The following is a 17,989-nucleotide window of genomic DNA, read 5'->3' as shown; positions in this document are numbered from 1 at the left end:
ATGAAATTCAACACACTTTTGTTATAAAAACACTCAACAAACCAAGAATAGAAGGAAACTACATTAATATAATAAAGACCATGTATGAAAAACCCACAGCTCACATCATACTCAATGGTGAGAGACTGAAACTTTTCCTCTACTATCAGGAATAAGACAAGGATGTCTGCTTTTGCCACTTTTATCGACATAGTATTGGAAGTTCTAGCCAAAGCAATTAGGCATGAAAAATAAATCAAAGTTATCCAAATTGGAAAGGAAATAAAATTATCTTTTTTGGCAGATGACATGATCTCATATGTAGAAAACCCTGAAGATTCGGTAAAAAGCTGTTAGAACTAATAAACCATTTTATCAAAGTTTCAGAACACAACTTTGCAGGACGCAAATCAACACCCAAAAATCAGTTGCATTTCTTTTTTTCTTATTGGGGTATAGTTGATTTACAATATTATATTGGTTTCAGGTGTACAAGATAGTGATTCAAAATTTTTACAGATTATACTCCATTTAAATTACTATAAAATATTGTTATATTCCCTGTGATACAATATATCCTTGTAGTTTATTTTATTTCATACATATTAGTTTGTACCTCTTAATTGCCTACCCCTATCTTGCCCCTCCCCCTTCCCTCCCCCCAGTGGTAACCACTAGTTTATTCTCTATATCTGTGACTATCTTTCTGTTTCATTATATTCATTCACTTGTTTTATTTTTTAGATTCTACATATAAGTGATAGCATACAGTATTTGTCTATCTCTGTCTAACTTACTTCACTAAGCATAATACCCTCCAGGTCCATCCATGTTATTGCAAATGGCAAACTTTCATTCTTTTTAATGGCTGAGTATATTCCATTGTATATATACACCACATCTTCTTTATCCATTCATCTATTGATGGACATTTAGGTTGCTTCCATGTCTTAGCTATTGTAAATAGTGCTACTATGAACATTGGGGTGCATGTATCTTTTTGAATTAGTGTTTGTGTCTTCTTTGGATATATACGCAGCAGTGGAATTGCTGGGTCATATGGTAGTTATATTTTTAGTTTTTTGAGAAACCTCCACACTGTTTTTCATAGTGGCTGCACCAATTTACATTCCACCAATGGTGTGCAAGGGTTCCCTTTTCTTCACATCCTCTCCAACATTTGTTATTTGTGTTCTTTTTGATGTTAGCCATTCTGACAGGTATGAGGTGATATCTCATTGTGGGCTTGGCTTTGCATTTCTCTGATGATTAGCCATCTTGAGCATCTTTTTGTGTGCCTGTTGGGGCCATCTGTATGTCTTCTGTGGGAAAATGTCTATTCAGGTCAGCTGCCCATGTTTTGCTTGGGTCTTCTTTTTTGATATTGAGTTTTACGAGCTGTTTGTATATTTTGGATACTAACCCCTTATCAGTCATATCATTTGCAAATATTTTCTCTCGTGCAGTAGGTTGTCATTTCATTTTGTCAATGTTTTCTTTTGCTGTGCAAAAGCTTTTAAGTTTAATTAGGTCCCATTTGTCTATTTTTGCTTTTGTTTCTTTTGCCTTAGGAGACAGATCCAAAAAAGTATTGCTATGATTTAAGTCAAAGAGTGTCCTGTCTGTGTTTTCTTCTAGGAATTTTGTGGCTTCCAGTCTTAAATTTAGGTCTTTAATCTATTTTGAGTTTACTTTTGTATATGGCATAAGAAAATGTTCTAATTTCATTCTTTATTAATTATTATTATTATTTTTGGCTGTGTTGGGTCTTGGTAGCTGCACACGGACTTTCCTCTAGTCACAGCGAGTGGGGGCTACTCTTCATTGCGGTGCGCAGGCTTCTCATTACAGTGGCTTCTCTTGTTGCGGAGCATGGGCTCTAGGAGTGCAGGCTTCTCTAGCTGTGGCATGCGGGCTCAGCAGTTGTGGCTCGCAGGCTCTAGAGCACAGGCTCAGTTGTTGTGGTGCTCCACAGCATGTGGGATCTTCCTGGACCAGGGCTCGAACCCCTGTCCCCTGCATTGGCAGGCAAATTCTTAACAACTGTACCACCAGAGAAGCCCCTAATTTCATTCTTTCACATGTAGCTGTCCAATATTCCAAACACCACTCATTGAAGAGACTCTCTTTTCCCCATTGTATATTCTTGCTTCCTTTGTTGTAGATTAATTGATCATAAATGTGTGAGTTTTTTCTGGGCTCTTTATTCTGTTCCATTGATCTCTGTATCTGTTTTTGTGGCCAGTACCATACAGTTTTTATTACTGCAGCTTTGTAGTATAGCCTGAAGTCAGGAAGTGTGATACCTCCAGCTCTGTTCTTCTTACTCAAGATTGCTTTGGTTATTCAGGGTCTTTTGCGTTTTTATACAAATTTTAGAATTATTTGTTTTAGTTCTATGAAAAATGCTATTGATATTTTGTTAGGGATTGTATTGAATCTGTAGATAGCCTTGGGTAGTATGGTCATTTTAACAATATAATTTCTTCCAATCCATGAACACAGTGTATCTTTCCATCTGTTTTTGTCATCTTCAGTGTCTTTCATCAGTGTCATAGTTTTTTGAGTACAGGTCTTTTATAGCCTTAGTTAGATTTATTCCTAGTTAGTTTATTCTTTTTGATGTGATGGTGAATAGGATTGTTTTCTAAATTTCTCTTTTGGATAGTTTGTTATTAGTGTATAGAAATGCAACAGATTTCTGTATATTAATTTTGTATCCTGCAACTTTACCTAATTCTTTGATTAGCTCCAGCAGTTTTTTGGTTTGCATCTTTAGGATTTTCTATGTAGGGTATTATGTCATCTGCAAACAGTGACAGTTTTTGCTTCTTCCTTTCCAACTTGGATTTCTTTTATTTCTTTTTCTTGTCTGATTGCTGTGGCTAGGACTTCCAATACTATGTAGAATAAAAGTAGCGAGAATGGACATCCTTGTCTTGTTCTTGATCTTAGTGCTTTCAGCTTTTTACCATTGAGTATGTTGTTAGCTGTGGGCTTATCATATATGGCTTTTATTATGTTGAGGTATATTCTCTCTGTACTCACTTCATGGAGAATTTTTATTATAAATGGATGTTGAATTTTGTCAAAAGCTTTTTCTTAAAAAAAAAAAGTTTCTCTTGCTGTGGAGCACAGGCTCCAGACGCGCAGGCCCAGTCGTTGTGGCTCACGGGCCTAGTTGCTCCGCAGCACGTGTGATCTTCCCAGACCAGGGCTCGAACCTGTGTCCCCTGCATTAACAAGCAGGTTCTCAACCACTGCACCACCAGGGAAGCCCTGGCTTACTATTTTTTTGTTGAGGATTTTTGCATCTATGTTCATCAGTGATATTGGCCTGTAATTTTCTTTTTTTGTGTGATATCTTAATCTGGTTTGGGTATTAGGATGATGTCAACCTCATAGAATGAGTTCGGAAGCATTCCTTCCTCTGCAATTTTTCGGAATATTTTGAGAAGGATAGGTGTTAACTCTTCTCTAAATGTTTGGTAGAATTCACCTGTGAAGGCATCTGGTCCTACACTTTTATTTGTTGGAGTTTTTATTATTATTATTACTGATTCAATTTCATTACTGGTAATTGATCTGTTGATGTTTTCTGTTTCTTCCTTGTTCAGTCTTGGGAGATTTTACATTTCTAGGAGTTTACCCATGTCTTCTAGGTTGTCCATTTTATTGAGGTATAATTGTTTGTAGTAATCTTATGATCCTTTGTATTTCTGTGGTGTCAGTTATAGCTTCTTTTTCATCTCTGATTTTATTGATTTGGGCCCTCTCTCTTCTTTTCTTCATGAGTCTGGCTAAAGTTTTACTGATTTTGCTTATATTTTCAAAATCAAGCTCTTAATTTCATTGATCTTTTCTATTGCTTTTTTGGTCTCTATTTCATTTATTTCTGCTCTGATCTTTACAATTTCTTTCCTTCTTCTAACTTTGGGTTTTGTTTGTTCTTCTTTTTCTAGTTTCTTCACATGTAAATTTGGATTGTTTATTTGACTTTTTCTTGTTTCCTGAGATAGGCTTTTATCTCTATAAACTCCCCGCTTAGAACTGTTTTTCCTGCATCCCGTAGATTTGGATCATTGTGTTTTCATTTTTATTTGTCAGGTATTTTAAAATTTCTTCTTTGATTTCCTCAGTGACCCATTGGTTGTTTAGTAACATATTGTTTAGCCTCCATGTGTTTGTGTTTTTTTGCAGTTTTTTTTCTTGTAGTTGCTTTTTCTTTGCAGTTTTTCTTTGCAGTTTTTTTTTTCTTGTAGTTGCTCACAGTGTTGTGGTCAGAAAAGATGCCTGACATGATTTCAGTTTTCTTAAATTTACTGGGACTTGTTTTGTGGCCTAACATGTAATCTATCCTGGAGAATTTTCTGCACACTTGGAAAAAATGTGTATTCTGCTGCTTTTGGATGGAAAGTTCCATATATATATGTGGAGTCCTAGTGTGTGACACACATTTGATCTAGTGTATCATTTAAGGCCAGTGTTTCCTTATTAATTTTCTATCTGGATAACCTGTCCAGTGATGTAAGTGGGGTGTTAAAATCCCCTACTGTTATTGTGTTGCTGCCAATTTCTCTCTTTATGTCTGTTAATATTTGGTGGGAATGTAAAACAGTATTTTAAAAATTAAATAGTATTTAAAACAGGAATGTAAAACAATATTTAAAAAATTAAACCGAATTACCTACCATATGATCCAGTTTTCCACTTCTGGGTATAATCCCAAAAGAATTGAAAGCGAATATAGAACAGATATTTTGACATCAATGGTCACAGCAGTATCATTCACAATAGCCAAAAGGTGGAAACAATCCAAAAGTCTATTGGTGGATGAATGGATAAACAAAACGTGGTATATACATACAGTGGAATATTAGTCAGCCTCTAAATGGAAGGAAATTCTGACAGCTGCTTCAGCATGAATGAACTTTGAAGACATTATGCTAAATGAAATAAGCCAGACACAAAAAGACAAATAATGTATGATTCACTTATATGAGCTCCATAGAATAGTCAAATTCATAGACAAAGAATATAGAATGCCGAGGAAATTCCCTGGCTGTCCAGTGGTTAGAACTCCAAGCTTCCACTGCAGGGGGCCCAGGATTGATCCCTGGTTGGGGAACTAAGATCCTGTAAGCTTCATGGCACAGCCAAAAAATAAAATAGAATGATGGCTACCAGGGACTGGTGGGAGAGGAGAATTGGGAATTAGTATTTACGGGTATAGAATTTCAGTCTCAGATGAGTAAAAAGTTCTGGAGATGGATGGTAGTGATTGTACAACAATGTGAATGTACTTAATGCCACTGAACTATACACTTTAAAATGGTTAAAATCATGACTTTTATTTTACGTAATTTTTGCCACAAAGAGGAAAAGAAAAAATTATAATTTTTCGGAAATCAAAACTACAATTCTGATCTTTCAAAGGCAGTATTAAGCAACTAAAGAGGCAAGACACAATTTGGGAGAAAATATTGGCAATGCTATAACCAATGAAGAACTTGTATCCAGAATACAAAAATAATTCTTGCAACAATAAGAAAATAAAGAACCCCATTAAGAATTGGGCAAAAGATTTGAATGACACTTGGTCAAAACTATATGGATAGATAACAAGCATGTGAAAAGATGTTCAAAATCTTCAGTTATCAGAGAAATATAAATCAATACCACATTGAGATACTACCCCACACACACGAGAATGGCCAAAATTAAAAGGATGGACCATGTAAGTTCTGTCAAGGATGTTGAGCAGTTGGAACTCATATATTGTTTGTGACAATGTAAAATGAGTCAACCACTTTGGAAAACAGTTTGACAATTTCTAAAATAAACATACACCTACCCCGTTGGATCCAGCCATTTCATTCCTAAGAAATGACCCAAGAGAAATGAAAGTTCACACAAAAACATGTACACTAATGTTTTTAACAACTTTCTTTGTAATAGCCCAAAGCTGGAAATGTTAGTGAATGGATGAACAGACGGTGGTCCATCCATACAGTGGAGTACAACTCAGCAATAGTAAGTGATGAGCTACCAATACACACGACAACATGGCTGGATCTCTAAAACAGCAGCCAGACCAGCTTGTTCTGCCTGCACTGGGAAGCCTCAGCCCTGCTCCCTGCCCCACCCCGAACTGTGCTTTGAGGAAGGACCATCAACCAGCTGAAAGTCTGGTTCCCACTTTACTCAGTCATTGATTTAAAATTCGTGATGGTCACTTTTAGGGCTTCCCTGGTTTACCGAAAAAAAAAAAAAAAAACAAAAAAATTTGTGATGGTCATTTTTAAGTCCAAATCTAAAGGTCTCCATAAAACAGCCTGCACAGAGGGCCAGGTCTCTGAGTGGTCAAGAGAGGCCAGATCAGGAGGGGTACATTCATTTCCTGAGGCTGCCACAGCTTAACATAATAGAAATTAATTTTCTCTCAGTACTGGAGGCCCAAAGTTCGAAATCAAGATGTTGGCAGGGCCGTGTTTCCTCTGAAGGCCCTAGGATAGAATCCCTCCCCTGCCTCACTCCCAGCTTCTGGTGACTCCAGCAATCCTTGGCATCCCTTGGCTTGTACGTACATTACTCATCTCTGCCTCTTTGTCCACATAGTTTTCTCCCTGTGTGTCTGTGTCTTTTCTCCTCTTCTAATAAGGACACAGTCATTAGATTCAGGGCCCATTCTAATCAGTATGACCTAATTTTTAGTTTTAATAATTTGTTTATTTTTGGCTGCATTGGGTCTTCGTTGCTGCATGCAGGCTTTCTCTAGTTGTGGCGAGCGGGGGCTACTCTTCGTTGTGGTGTGCGGGCTTCTCATTGCGGTGGCTTCTCTTTGTTGCGGAGCACAGGCTCTAGGTGTGCCGGCTTCAGTAGTTGTGGCACTTGGGCTCAGTAGTTGCGGCTCGCGGGTACTAGAGCGCAGGCTCAGTAGTTGTGGCATATAGGCTTGTAGTAGTGCTCCGTGGCATGTGGGATCTTCCTGGACCAGGGCTTGAACCCGTGTCCCTTGCACTGGCAGGCGGATTCTCAACCACTGCGCCACCAGGGAAGTCCCAGTATGACCTAATCTTAACTTGACCAAGTACACCTGCCAAGACCCTATTTTTAAAGAAGCTTACATTCTGAGTTTCCAGGTAGATGTGAATTTTGGGGCTACCTTATTGAACCTAGTATAAGGGCTCCCACTGCTAGGTGAGCAGGGGACGCTTCTCTGGAGGCCATGGGAGCTATGGCAGTTGTGGGCAGAGGTGGGTACAGCCAGCTCTCAGTGTCACAGAAACCCCAGGGGCTGGTGCAGGGACAGTGTACAAAGGGCAGTGAGGAGGGGATCCTTTGGGAGGGAGTCAGGAGGGGAGAGAAGCTGTGTGTCTGGGAAGGCAGGGTAATGCACCCTAGCATGGGAGTGATCACCTTGCTCTGATGCTTTAAATACTCAGGTTTATTCATCATAGGCTCGGGGATAGTGATAAAGAGATTTGCACTCAGATCTGACTGAGGAGATCTAGGGTGACAGCCAAAATGATTTTTCAGAGAAGACAGAACATCAAGAGTCCATTTATTTGATGTGCATGGATGAAGTCTCCAACCAAGGGTCAGACGCGTCTCTGGTATGTGAGCTCGCCTGTATACCAGCAACACATCGTCAACGGAGCCTCCGCCTCATGCAGCACCCAGGTCTGTCCCCGACCTGACCCGACTCACTGTGTGACCTCAGGCAACCTCACTGAGCCTCAGTTTCTTCCTCTGTAAAGTGGGCTCATGGTCCTTAATGGATGAGATGGGTAAAGTGTCCAGGCACAGAAGGAAGGCTGAAAACATTATTCTTCCTTTCTCCTTCCCTCCTCCTCACAAGATCAGAGGCCATGTGACGTCTGTCCCTCCAAAGGGGGGAAAATAGGGAAGGGATGAAGGAGGGAGAGCTGGTGTCTAACTCTTGATGAGTGTCTGGTTTGTTCTGTGACCTTGGCCAAGTCAATGCCCCTTTCCAGGCCTTGGTTTCCCTACCTGTGAAGTGGGCACAAGGGGTTGGGCCTGAGGACGTCCAAAATCATTGCTAAGGTTCAGATAATTCCCAGGGAAGAACTGGGGTCTTTCTCAGACCCCAGTGTTGGGCCTGGGGTTTTCCCATGTTGTCCAGAGGGGACTCCAATATCTTACTTTTGTAGGTAGAGAAATATCTGGCCTTGTTTTGGGGGAGTGGGCAGGGGTGCAGCATCTAAGACTTGGGTCCAGCTGGAAGGAGAAGGCAGGATAAAATGACTTTCTGGAGGTGGGGCTTCACCTCTTCCCATAGGGTAGGGACGTGCAGTCCCGAGCTTATTTGCATATGATGTGGCCTCGCCAATAGGAGCCCAAGACCATCGGCCCATGGCCTGGGATTGGCTCCCCTGGGGTTCCATCCCAGGCGGTCAGTTCCTGACTGCCTCAGAGGTCTGTCTCTCGCAGGTTAAGACCTTTGTCATGTTCACTGCCTGGGGTCCTGGAGCCAGCTCCATTCATCTCCTTCTGACCCAGGAAGAGCAGATGGTCCTCGTCAGTGGGCAGGAAGTCAGGAGGCCTCTTGGTTCCTGGGGACAATTCTTCAGCACCCTAGGGGGAGGAGAGAAGAAAGACCCTGTCATAAAGACCACTTCTGCTGTGTCAGCTCAGATATCCTCCAGTTGGGGACAGAGGGCCTGGGAGGACAGAACCTGGGCAGAGTTGCACAATATCCCCTTGTCCAGTGCACAGGTCAGTCCTGTCCCTTCTGCCTCAAAAACCTCCATCCACTTCTCTCCCCCGTGCCCGTGTCACCTACAGTCCAGGCCATCAGAGCTTCCATGGATGCCTGCCCACATCCTCTCTCTGACTCTGCCTATTGTTCTTCCAGAGAATGAATATTTTCCCACAGCAGCTGGAGGGAGCTTTAAAACACTTAAGCCAAATCCACTCCCTCCCCAGCCCTCACTGTTGAGTCTGCGCTGGCCTCAGACCCTTTGCACCTGCTGTGCCCTCCACCAAGAATGCCCTTCCCTCAGATTTCCCTATGGCTGTCTCCTTCTCATTCTGGACTCTATTAATGTCCCCTCTTCCAAGAGGCTATCCCCATCATAGGATTCTGCTTTATTTTCTTCCTAATATTCACCACCTGCTTAGATCCTATTCCTTTCTTGGTTTAGCTTTCTTCTGCTCCTGCCAGTACAGGTCTGGGTACACAGCAAGTGCTTAATAAATAAGGGAATGAAACAGGGATTCCAAAGCAAGAGCAGGCCTGGATCAGACCCCCCAGGGACAATGTTTCTTAAACTCAGGACATTCCAATAGCAGCCACACGGCTTTGGCCAAGGTTGGTCTACTCCCTGTGGTGTTTCTTATGTAAGAGTTTTCCTAAGTTGACTCACTTTTGAATTAAGCAATTTTCTTTTCAGGAGACACTTTATATCAACACCAAAAGACAAACCAGTTTCACTTGCCATAGATTGGAAGTAATTGTAAAAACAGATACGATGAAAATGAATTCTGCTCTGTGCTTGTTAAAGGGGAAGGTGTTGAAGACACATTAGCTCCCAACTGAGCCTTTCCACAGGAGGTAAGGAGAAGTTGAGAAAGACAAACATGCTGACTCACCCTGTCACTTCCCTGAGTTGTGGCCACACACAGAGCACCCGAAGCCACTTCACTCCCCCTCCCCCAACTCCGAGAGCACAGCCCTAGACTGACCTTCATCAAGCTGTCATCCAGGGCGGCCACTTCTTCCTTAGGGGCCACAGATGCCGTCTGCCGTGTGAGGTCCCACCACAGCAGACCAGGACCCAGGGCACTGCGCTTGGTGGGGCCTGAGGGGGCAGAGAGAAAATGGAATTATTTAGCGAGGGGTGGGGGGCGGGGACTGGAGACCAGGCCCTGGGGAGGGGAAGGGAGAGCTCTGATGGTTTCCAATCCGAGATCTGACAGTGACCCACTGGGGACACTGGCAAGTCTCTGCCCCCCTCTGGGTTTCAGTTGTCTCATCTATACAGTGAGGGGTTGTAGTAGCACAACAGTGGATGGCCAGGAGGGTCCGGCACATGGTTCCGTTCACTCCTATGTCCTTATCGTCTAGAATATTGCCCAACAGAGAAAGACTCAATAAAGGCCTGGTGAATGTGAAGTCTGAGACTCAGGAAGCGAGAACAGGTACTATTATCTCTGTTGATTTCTTCTGATCTCTTTCCACTTCTCCATGGGATTCAGAATTCCTGGAGGAGCGCAGAATTGCTAAGGCCTTGATGAGAAGATATATCAGCACCAGGGACAGCGTCTCGTGGCCCTACCGGCCTTCCTCTCGCAAAGGCTTAATTTTGGGGGGCGAAGAGGGAACAGAGAGGTGGATAGGGGATGCCTCTGTTTCTGCCTTTGCAAAATAGGACGAGTCCCACGAGGTGGAGGGTTGTCCTGAAGGTGATGCAGTACAAAGGGTGTAGATGCGGCTAGCGCACAGTGGCCACTTGGCCGGCAGAAGGATCCTTCCTTCCCTCCCTGTCAGGTGGGTCCTAGAGGCAGAGGGATGGACAGGATGACTTCTAAGAATGCTACACGCCCTCCTTACCCGTCAGGCAGCTGACGAGAGCTCCACATAGCACGGTGCTCACTGTGCCCAGGGCACCATAATAGAGATAGGAAATGGCGTAGAAGCTGTCAGTTAAGGTGGGTTGATCAGGGTCCATTTCGAGGCTGGGGGAGGGAGAGTTGAGCATGAGTCTAAAATCCACTCCCAGCCCATTTGCTTCTTCCTGTCTCCACTCCCACGACCCAGCCCAGTCCTCCATTATTGCTCATCTGGCCATGTGCCAGTTCTCCTTCCCTGCTGCTATCCCACCAACACCCTCAGGCATTCTGTACACACAAGCAGAGGGAGCATTACTAAAATGTAACTCAGATCACCTCCTGCTACTTCTCATCACCCTCCATGGATCCCTATTGCCCTCAGAATCAAACCAAATTAAGCTCTAAGAAGAAAACAGCTGTGAACCTTTATGACCTTGGATTTGGCAATAGTTTCTTAGATATGACACCAAAAGCACAAGCAGCCAAAGAAAACATAGAGGGAATTCCCTGGCGGTCCAGTGGTTAGGACTCCTTGCTTTCACTGCTGAGGGGGTGGGTTCAATCCCTGGTCAGGGAACTAAGATCCTAAAAACCACGTAGCACAGCCAAACAAAACAAAACAAAGAAAACATAGATAAACAGGACTTCATCAAAATGGAAAACTTTTGTATATCAAAGGATACTGTCAACAGAATGAACGACAACACACAGAATGAAACAAAATGTTTGCAAATCGTACATCTGATAAGGATCTAATATCCACCATTATAAAGATATAAAGAATATATAAATTACAACTCAACAATGAAAAGACAAATGGCCCGGTTTAAAAATGAGCAAGGGATCTGAGGAGACATTTCTCCAAAGAAGATATAAATATGGCCAGTAAGCACGTGAAAAGATGGTCAACATCCTTAGTCATTAGGGAAACACAAATCAAAACCACAATGAGATATCACTTCATACCCAATAGGATGGCTAGGGTTTTTAAGAGGGGAAAATAACAAGTATCGGAGAGGATGTGGAGAAACTGGAACACTCATATATTGCTGGAGGGAATGTAAAATGATGTAGTCACTGTGGAAAAGAGTCTGGTGGCTCCTCAGAAAGTTAAACATAGAATTACCATATGATCCAGCAATTCCACTCCTAGGTATATATCCAGAGAAATGAAAACATATGTCTACACCAGTACTTGTACACAAATGTTCATAGCAGCACTGTTCACAATCACTAAATGTCCATCAACTGATAAAGGATAAATAAAATGGATCCATCCATACAGTGAAATAGTACTCAGCCATAAAAGGAATGAAGCACTGATACATGCCACAATGTGGATGGACCTTAAAAACACCATGTGAGTGAAGGAAGCCAGAGACAACAGGCCGTATGTTGTACAGTTTCATTCATATGAACTGTACAGAATAGGCAAATCCATAGTGACAGAAACTGGATTAGTGGTTGCCAGGGGCTAGAGGGAGGTGGAAATGGGGAGTGACTGCTAAAGCGTACAGAGTTTTATTTTTTGGTCTTTTTTGTTTTGTTTGTTTTTGAGGTAATGAAAATATTCTTCAGTTAGTGGTGATGATTGTATAACCTGGGGAGTATACTAAAAGCCACTTTTAAATGGCTAATTTTATGGTCTGTAAATGATATCTCAATTTAGAAAGAAAAGAATCAGATTCCTCTGGCTGGACCTCTTCTCCTATCCTTACTCCTCGCATTAAATCCACCCCAACCTCACCATAGTTGGAATGCACTAAAGTGAACACTGGGGGACTTCCCCGGTGGCGCAGTGGTTAAGAATCCGCCTGCCAGTGCAGGGGACACGGGTTCGATGCCTGGTCCGGGAAGATCCCACATGCCGGGGAGCAACTAAGCCCGCGAGCCACAACTGTTGAAGCCCGCGCACCTAGAGCCCGTGCTCCGCAACAAGAGAAGCCACCGCGATGAGAAGCCCGCGCGCCACAACGAAGAGTAGCCCCCGCTCGCCGCAACTAGAGAAAGCCTGCACGCAGCAATGAAGACCCAACGCAGCCAAAGTAAATAAATAAATAAATAAACTGAACCCTGGTCTCAGAGCCTTTGCACTTTCTTTCCCCTCTGCTGGGAATGCCCTTCCCTCACTTCTTCCTGCTCCCCGCTCCTCCTCTCAATCGGGCCAGGATCCCTCCCTGGTCACGCCTCCCGCTCACACCAGCTCGCTCACCTGGAGGCCCTGCTGGAGGCGTTGGCGGCGAGAAGCGGGTCTAGGATGCCAGAGGCGTTGGCCGAGGGCACAGCACAGCCGGCGGCCGATGAAGGCAGGACCCCCATGGACTGCGCGCTAGGCGGGTACAGAGTGGCACCCACGGCCACCCACAGCGAGAGCGCCAAGCCCACCGCCAGCCCGGACAGGACGCCCTGATGGGGGACCCAGTGTCAGTGGAGGGTATTCCCAGCCCCTCACCTCGCTCACCCCCACTCACCAGCGTATTGCAGGCGGGGAGGAACATTCCCAGGATGAAAGCTCCTAGGAGGGGGCCGCTGATGACTCCCATGATGGTGAAGGAGCCCTGGGAGAGTGGGTGGGGTTGAGACTGAGAGCAGAGCTCTCCCACCTTTCCTGTCCTCAGTTTACCCGCTGGGAAAGGAAGACCTGGGGAATTCTACTGTGGACCTTGAGACTCCTCTGTGCCCTAAAGGGGAGGCGACTCCTTGTGCCTGCCTCTCTCCCAAAGATGCTGATTCTCTCTCTTGACAAACTTGGTTCCACCTCCAGGCCAGAAGGAGGCCCTTCTTGCCCCCAGGCCACCACTCCCGCTCCTAGCTGCCCCTCCTCCCCCATCCCCCCCGCTTTTGGCCAGGTGGCTGCAGGAAGTATCCTGCCTGTGGCATCAGTCAGAACTCAGTTCTGCCGCTGACATGTGTAACCTTCTCGGAGCCTCATTTCAACGTGGATGTTGCCTCACCTCTTGGGGAGATTAGGGCAGGGTGGGGAGCGGGGCTCACCTCGAGAACGCCGCCCCCCAGCAGGGAGGACAGAGCTGCCACAGTGAGACAGGCCGAGCCGTAGATGAGTGCTGTAGTGGATGGGGATGGCACTGTCAGCGGGGAGAGGCTGCCCTGGTCCCCCACCCGGGTCCCCCCAACTCACACAGCCCCTTGGAGATGATGACAAGTCTCCGGGGGGTCAGACTCGGCAGCCGAGGTTTGATGAGGTCCTCCACAGTGACAGCAGCCATGGCATTGATGCTGGTGGATGCAGTGCTGGCGGGTACAAGGGAGGGGAGAGGGGTGTCCTCAGGCCACATCAAGGGATTGGCCACACACACCCTGGGGCCTACCTGCTAGGGGAGGCCCCCAGCTGCCCACACCATCTGGCCTGCCAGGACCCCCAGCCAGCCCGAGGGCAGAGGCAGGGGTGACAGAATTCCTCAGGAGTGGAGATGTCCACATCTCCACACTCCCCCGTAGACCTGAGACACCCTCTCAGGAGCAAGGACACCCGTGACCAAGGCCACAAATGACACAAGTTCTCATTACAGAGCAATAATGGGGTGCAGAGAACAGTCTCATGGAACTCTGGTCACAGCAGGAGCAGGCCACAAGTTGTAGAAGATTTGAAACTACCAGAGTGTGAGGCCCCTGAGGGCAAGAGTGGGTGACCGCTTGGCCATGGCTGTGCCCCAGTATTTAGAACAGCAGTACCTGCCACATAGGTGCTTATCAAACATTTGTTCGGGGGATGGAGGACAGAAAGAAGGGAAAGGAGTCTCGTGTGGCCCTGCCGGGGAATAAGACGGTAAAGACTCCGGAGCTGGGGTCCTGATGCCCAGGGTGTGCCCTTTGCCAGAGCCCACCTGATGGGGACTGAGCAGTAAATGATGGACATGCCCAGAACATTCCATCTCACAGGGGAGTGGCTGGTAGAGACAAGGAGGACCCACGGGCTCAGATGCGGCCAAGTGAGCAAGCTGTGCCACTCACCTGAGGGTGCCACTGTAGGCACAGGCCAGAAAGAGCCCAGGGACTCCAGGCAGGTCCACGAAGATGTCCAGCACCATCAAGGGCATGTACTGGGGGGAGTCGGGGGTCAACCTCCAGGACAGCAGCACCCCAAGGGCAGGGGCTTCTGTCTGTCCTTACACTGCACGTCCCCAGCACCCTGTACAGACCAGGCTCACAGTGGGCACTTAGCGTGTGTGTGTTTGTCGATCGACTTTGTGATACCATGCAAAGAGCCCTGGGACCTGAGTGAGGCAAGGTCCTGTGTCATCCCCACTTTACTGATGGAGCCAGTGGGACCAAAGAGGTACACACCTTGCTTGAGGTTACACAGTCAGACAGTCCAGGATCTGACCCCAGAGGAGGATCTGATGGGATGATCTTGCAGCCTCTGCCAGCTCTGAACCCCAGGGTCAGAGATCCCGCCAGGGTGTGCAGGTCTAGGTCTTGGCCCTGGTGCTGCCCCTGACTTGCCTGTGGACCTCAGGCAATTGCTCTACCCACGACCTCCTGCCTCAGTTTCCTCATCTGTACGTCAAGGGCCATGGCAACCTTGGCCTCATCACATGTTGAATGATTTGATGGGAAATTAACTGCTTGTGAAGGGAACAGCATAAGGCACAGAGTAGACACTTGGGACATGAGAGAGGGTCATTATGGTTAATGTCATCATTTCATGATGGACCATGGTCCCATCTCCTCCTTGATAGCCTTCAGGGAGTCTGAAATGCCCCTCCCCTACTCCCTCCCATGGCTTCCCATCACCTCCCAGATCCTCCTGTGAGCTGAGCTCTTTCCTGCCTCTGGACCTTTGCACCGGCTGTCTCTACTTTTCCACTCTCACCCGCAGAGACTCATCCAGAGGTTCACAGTGGGGGTGGGTAGATAGAAGTGGCCTAGGAGCCTGGACCAGACTCACCTGGTCTGGGGCAGAGATACGCCCTGCCAGGAGAGGGTCACAGTCAAGGTAGAACGTGAACATGACGATGCCACAGAAAGCGGCACTGGACACGATCAGGAACAGGCCCAGTTGGTTGACGAGCACGGCCCTGGGGGGAGAGGTGGTCTCAGAAGGGGAGGGGAGCAGCACGTCCCCGAAGTATCCACTTTGCCCCTCCCAAATACTCACAGCTTGGCCTGTTTCTCCGTGCGACAGGCCATGTAGCGCTGCACCTGTGCTTGGTTCACACCATACATTGAAAGCCATACCAATGTGCCACCGACAACAAAAGTCCAGAATGTGTAGCGGCTCCTTGGGTCCAGGTCAAAGCTGGATGAGGGCAGGGAAAGTCAGCCATGTGGGGATGCCACACTGACTTCACCCACCCAAAGTGCCCCAGATAGCCATTCTGCACCTTATGGGCCTTAAAGGGATATTTGGGGTAGGTTCTGAAATGTGACTAGGAGTTTGAATCATCCATGTATGCATTCAGAAAACATTTTTTCTATGTTCAGCTGGGAGCTCAGAGAGCCTGCAGTCCCCAGTCTGGGCTAGGGGGTGGGGTGGTGCAGAAGTCTGGGCCAGATGGAGGGATGGGGGCTGTGGGAGTACAGAGGGGGGAGCCAGGGTTCTGTCCGTGGGGAGTCTCGGGAGGGGAGCAAGGAGGGCTTCCTGGAGCAGGAGGCATTGGCTGGCTTCTCCCAGGGCAGACAGATGTCAGCTCCATCGTTTGGCAGTATCCCCCTTTATGTTTTCACTTACTCCATCAGGTTGATCCTGGAGTGGTTCTTGGCAAGCTCAAGTACTTGCCCAGGTCCACCCACGAGCATAGTTCCGCGAGCCAGGACAACCCAGAAACCACTCAGCATCACTAAGACCTGAAACACGTCGGTCCAGATCACAGCCTTCATGCCGCCCTGCAAGATGTGACAGGGAGGGAGACAGGGTGTCAGACGGGAATCTGTCTGGGGCCTACAGGACAGGGCAGAGGTAGGAGGGAGAAGGAGTCAGGTAGCGGACCTGGCTGGGGCCAACCTGGCCTGGCCTCCAGCAGTGGCTGGGACCAATACCCCTCTCTGCCTCGGTTTCCTTATCTGTAAAATGGGGGTAATAACAGTACCTTCCTCAGGGTATCATTGTGAGGACTAAATTAGTTACTATAAGAAAAATATTTGGAAGAGCATCTGGCACATACAAGTGTTCAGTGAGTGATGGCTGCCACCATTATTATCATTATTAGTACTACTGTTATTATTAGCTGTTGTTTTTACCCATCCAGCCTTCATGTCTTTGGCATGTTCTTTTTTTTTTTTTTTTTTTTTTTGCTGTACGTGGGCCTCTCACTGTTGTGGCCTCTCCCATTGCGGAGCACAGGCTCAGCGGCCATGGCTCACGGGCCCAGCCGCTCCACAGCATGTGGGATCCTCCCGGACCGGGGCACGAACTCGTGTCCCCTGCATCAGCAGGCGGACTCCCAACCACTGCGCCACCAGGGAAGCCCTGGCATGTTCTTCATGTTTTTGTCTTGGCAGCCCCTGGATTTTCCTTTGGAGAAGCCCCTTCCCCCACCCAGGTCACTTGGGTGAAGCTAACCCTGCTCCCAGCTCCAGGAATAGCCAATCAGAACACCCTAGCCACCCAAACATCTGTGAGTGGCTCATCCTTCACAGAATACCAGAGCCAGCCAAACAGAGCCCTTCGGGGACTTCAGCCAGCCCATCCTGAAATTGGAACTCACTTGCTGCTGGAAGGAAGCCAAAAGGGATGGAAGCCTGGAGCTAATGAGGTCCCTAGAGATGGGAGAGGGGCCCAGAAGACTCTGTTGTAGCCCCTGGATCCACCCATGCCTGAAGCTAGCTTGTCCTTGGACTTTCAGCAATAAACCTTTCAAATCACCTTTCATAATAAAGATGAGGAAGTAGGCCCAGTTGGGACACAGGCTTCCTCCGGAGGAAGGGAAGGTAGGGAGTGGATGGGCCTGCCCACAGTCTCTCCCACTCAGTGGACATGGAGCCCCACGTCAGGTGGGGGAAGGGGGACATTCACCACAGTAGTGTAGAAGGTGCAGATGACTCCGGTAGACAGGAGCGATGCCCAGATGTCCAGCCCTGTCACTGCAAGGAGACCCTCCCATTAGGCCGCTGTGCAGGGTGTAAACTTGGCCTCCACTCTCTTGGGCCCTCTTCTCTCCAGGAGGATACTTCCCTCCCAAGTCTCTCCTAGGGCTGCCCCTTCCTTCCCCTGGTCCAGTCTCTAAGCTTTTGTCCCCTCCCCGTCACCCTCTCCCGAGTCAAACCTTGGTTCAGGATGAGCGCGGGGGCGTAGATCACGATGCCGGTGTACAGCATCTGCAGGTAGAGGGCACGGGCAGGTGAGTAGGGGCGGGGGCATTGGGGGGCTCCTGGGTTAAGAAGGCATTAGGAGATAGGGGGAGAAGGGTGGTTGGGGTACGTGACTGGGGGCAGATGGGCAGGGCCATGTAGGGTCGCGGCGGGCTCGGGTAGC

At 47.0% G+C, this 17,989-nt stretch overlaps 1 protein-coding gene across 2 annotated transcripts in view; it reads right to left on the bottom strand.

The window, feature by feature from the left end:
• Nucleotides 1-7,063: 7,063 nt before the first annotated feature.
• Nucleotides 7,064-17,989, bottom strand: part of SLC5A5 (solute carrier family 5 member 5) — a 12,483-nt gene continuing 1,557 nt past the window's right edge. Inside the window, exons 3-15 of one of the 2 annotated variants that reach the window (XM_024767395.1) lie at nucleotides 17,781-17,832; nucleotides 17,531-17,598; nucleotides 16,247-16,401; nucleotides 15,674-15,814; nucleotides 15,464-15,593; nucleotides 14,527-14,615; nucleotides 13,694-13,806; nucleotides 13,549-13,619; nucleotides 13,026-13,112; nucleotides 12,767-12,960; nucleotides 10,556-10,680; nucleotides 9,688-9,803; nucleotides 7,064-8,577 (exon numbers count right to left, since the gene is read on the bottom strand). In XM_024767395.1, coding sequence (XP_024623163.1) covers nucleotides 8,413-8,577; nucleotides 9,688-9,803; nucleotides 10,556-10,680; nucleotides 12,767-12,960; nucleotides 13,026-13,112; nucleotides 13,549-13,619; nucleotides 13,694-13,806; nucleotides 14,527-14,615; nucleotides 15,464-15,593; nucleotides 15,674-15,814; nucleotides 16,247-16,401; nucleotides 17,531-17,598; nucleotides 17,781-17,832 — 1,506 coding nt within the window. In that variant the 3' untranslated portion in view covers nucleotides 7,064-8,412. Of the gene's footprint in view, nucleotides 8,578-9,687; nucleotides 9,804-10,555; nucleotides 10,681-12,766; nucleotides 12,961-13,025; nucleotides 13,113-13,548; nucleotides 13,620-13,693; nucleotides 13,807-14,526; nucleotides 14,616-15,463; nucleotides 15,594-15,673; nucleotides 15,815-16,246; nucleotides 16,402-17,530; nucleotides 17,599-17,780; nucleotides 17,833-17,989 lie in introns of those variants that run through there. The other variant, XR_003006220.1, reaches the window with a different exon arrangement.

The sequence above is a fragment of the Neophocaena asiaeorientalis genome, unplaced genomic scaffold, assembly GCF_003031525.2.
Source record: "Neophocaena asiaeorientalis asiaeorientalis breed wild unplaced genomic scaffold, Neophocaena_asiaeorientalis_V1.1 scaffold87, whole genome shotgun sequence".
NCBI classification, from domain to species: Eukaryota; Metazoa; Chordata; class Mammalia; order Artiodactyla; family Phocoenidae; genus Neophocaena; species Neophocaena asiaeorientalis.
The sequence above is the reverse complement of the archived record's forward strand: the minus strand, read 5'-3'. Positions and strand labels throughout refer to the sequence as shown.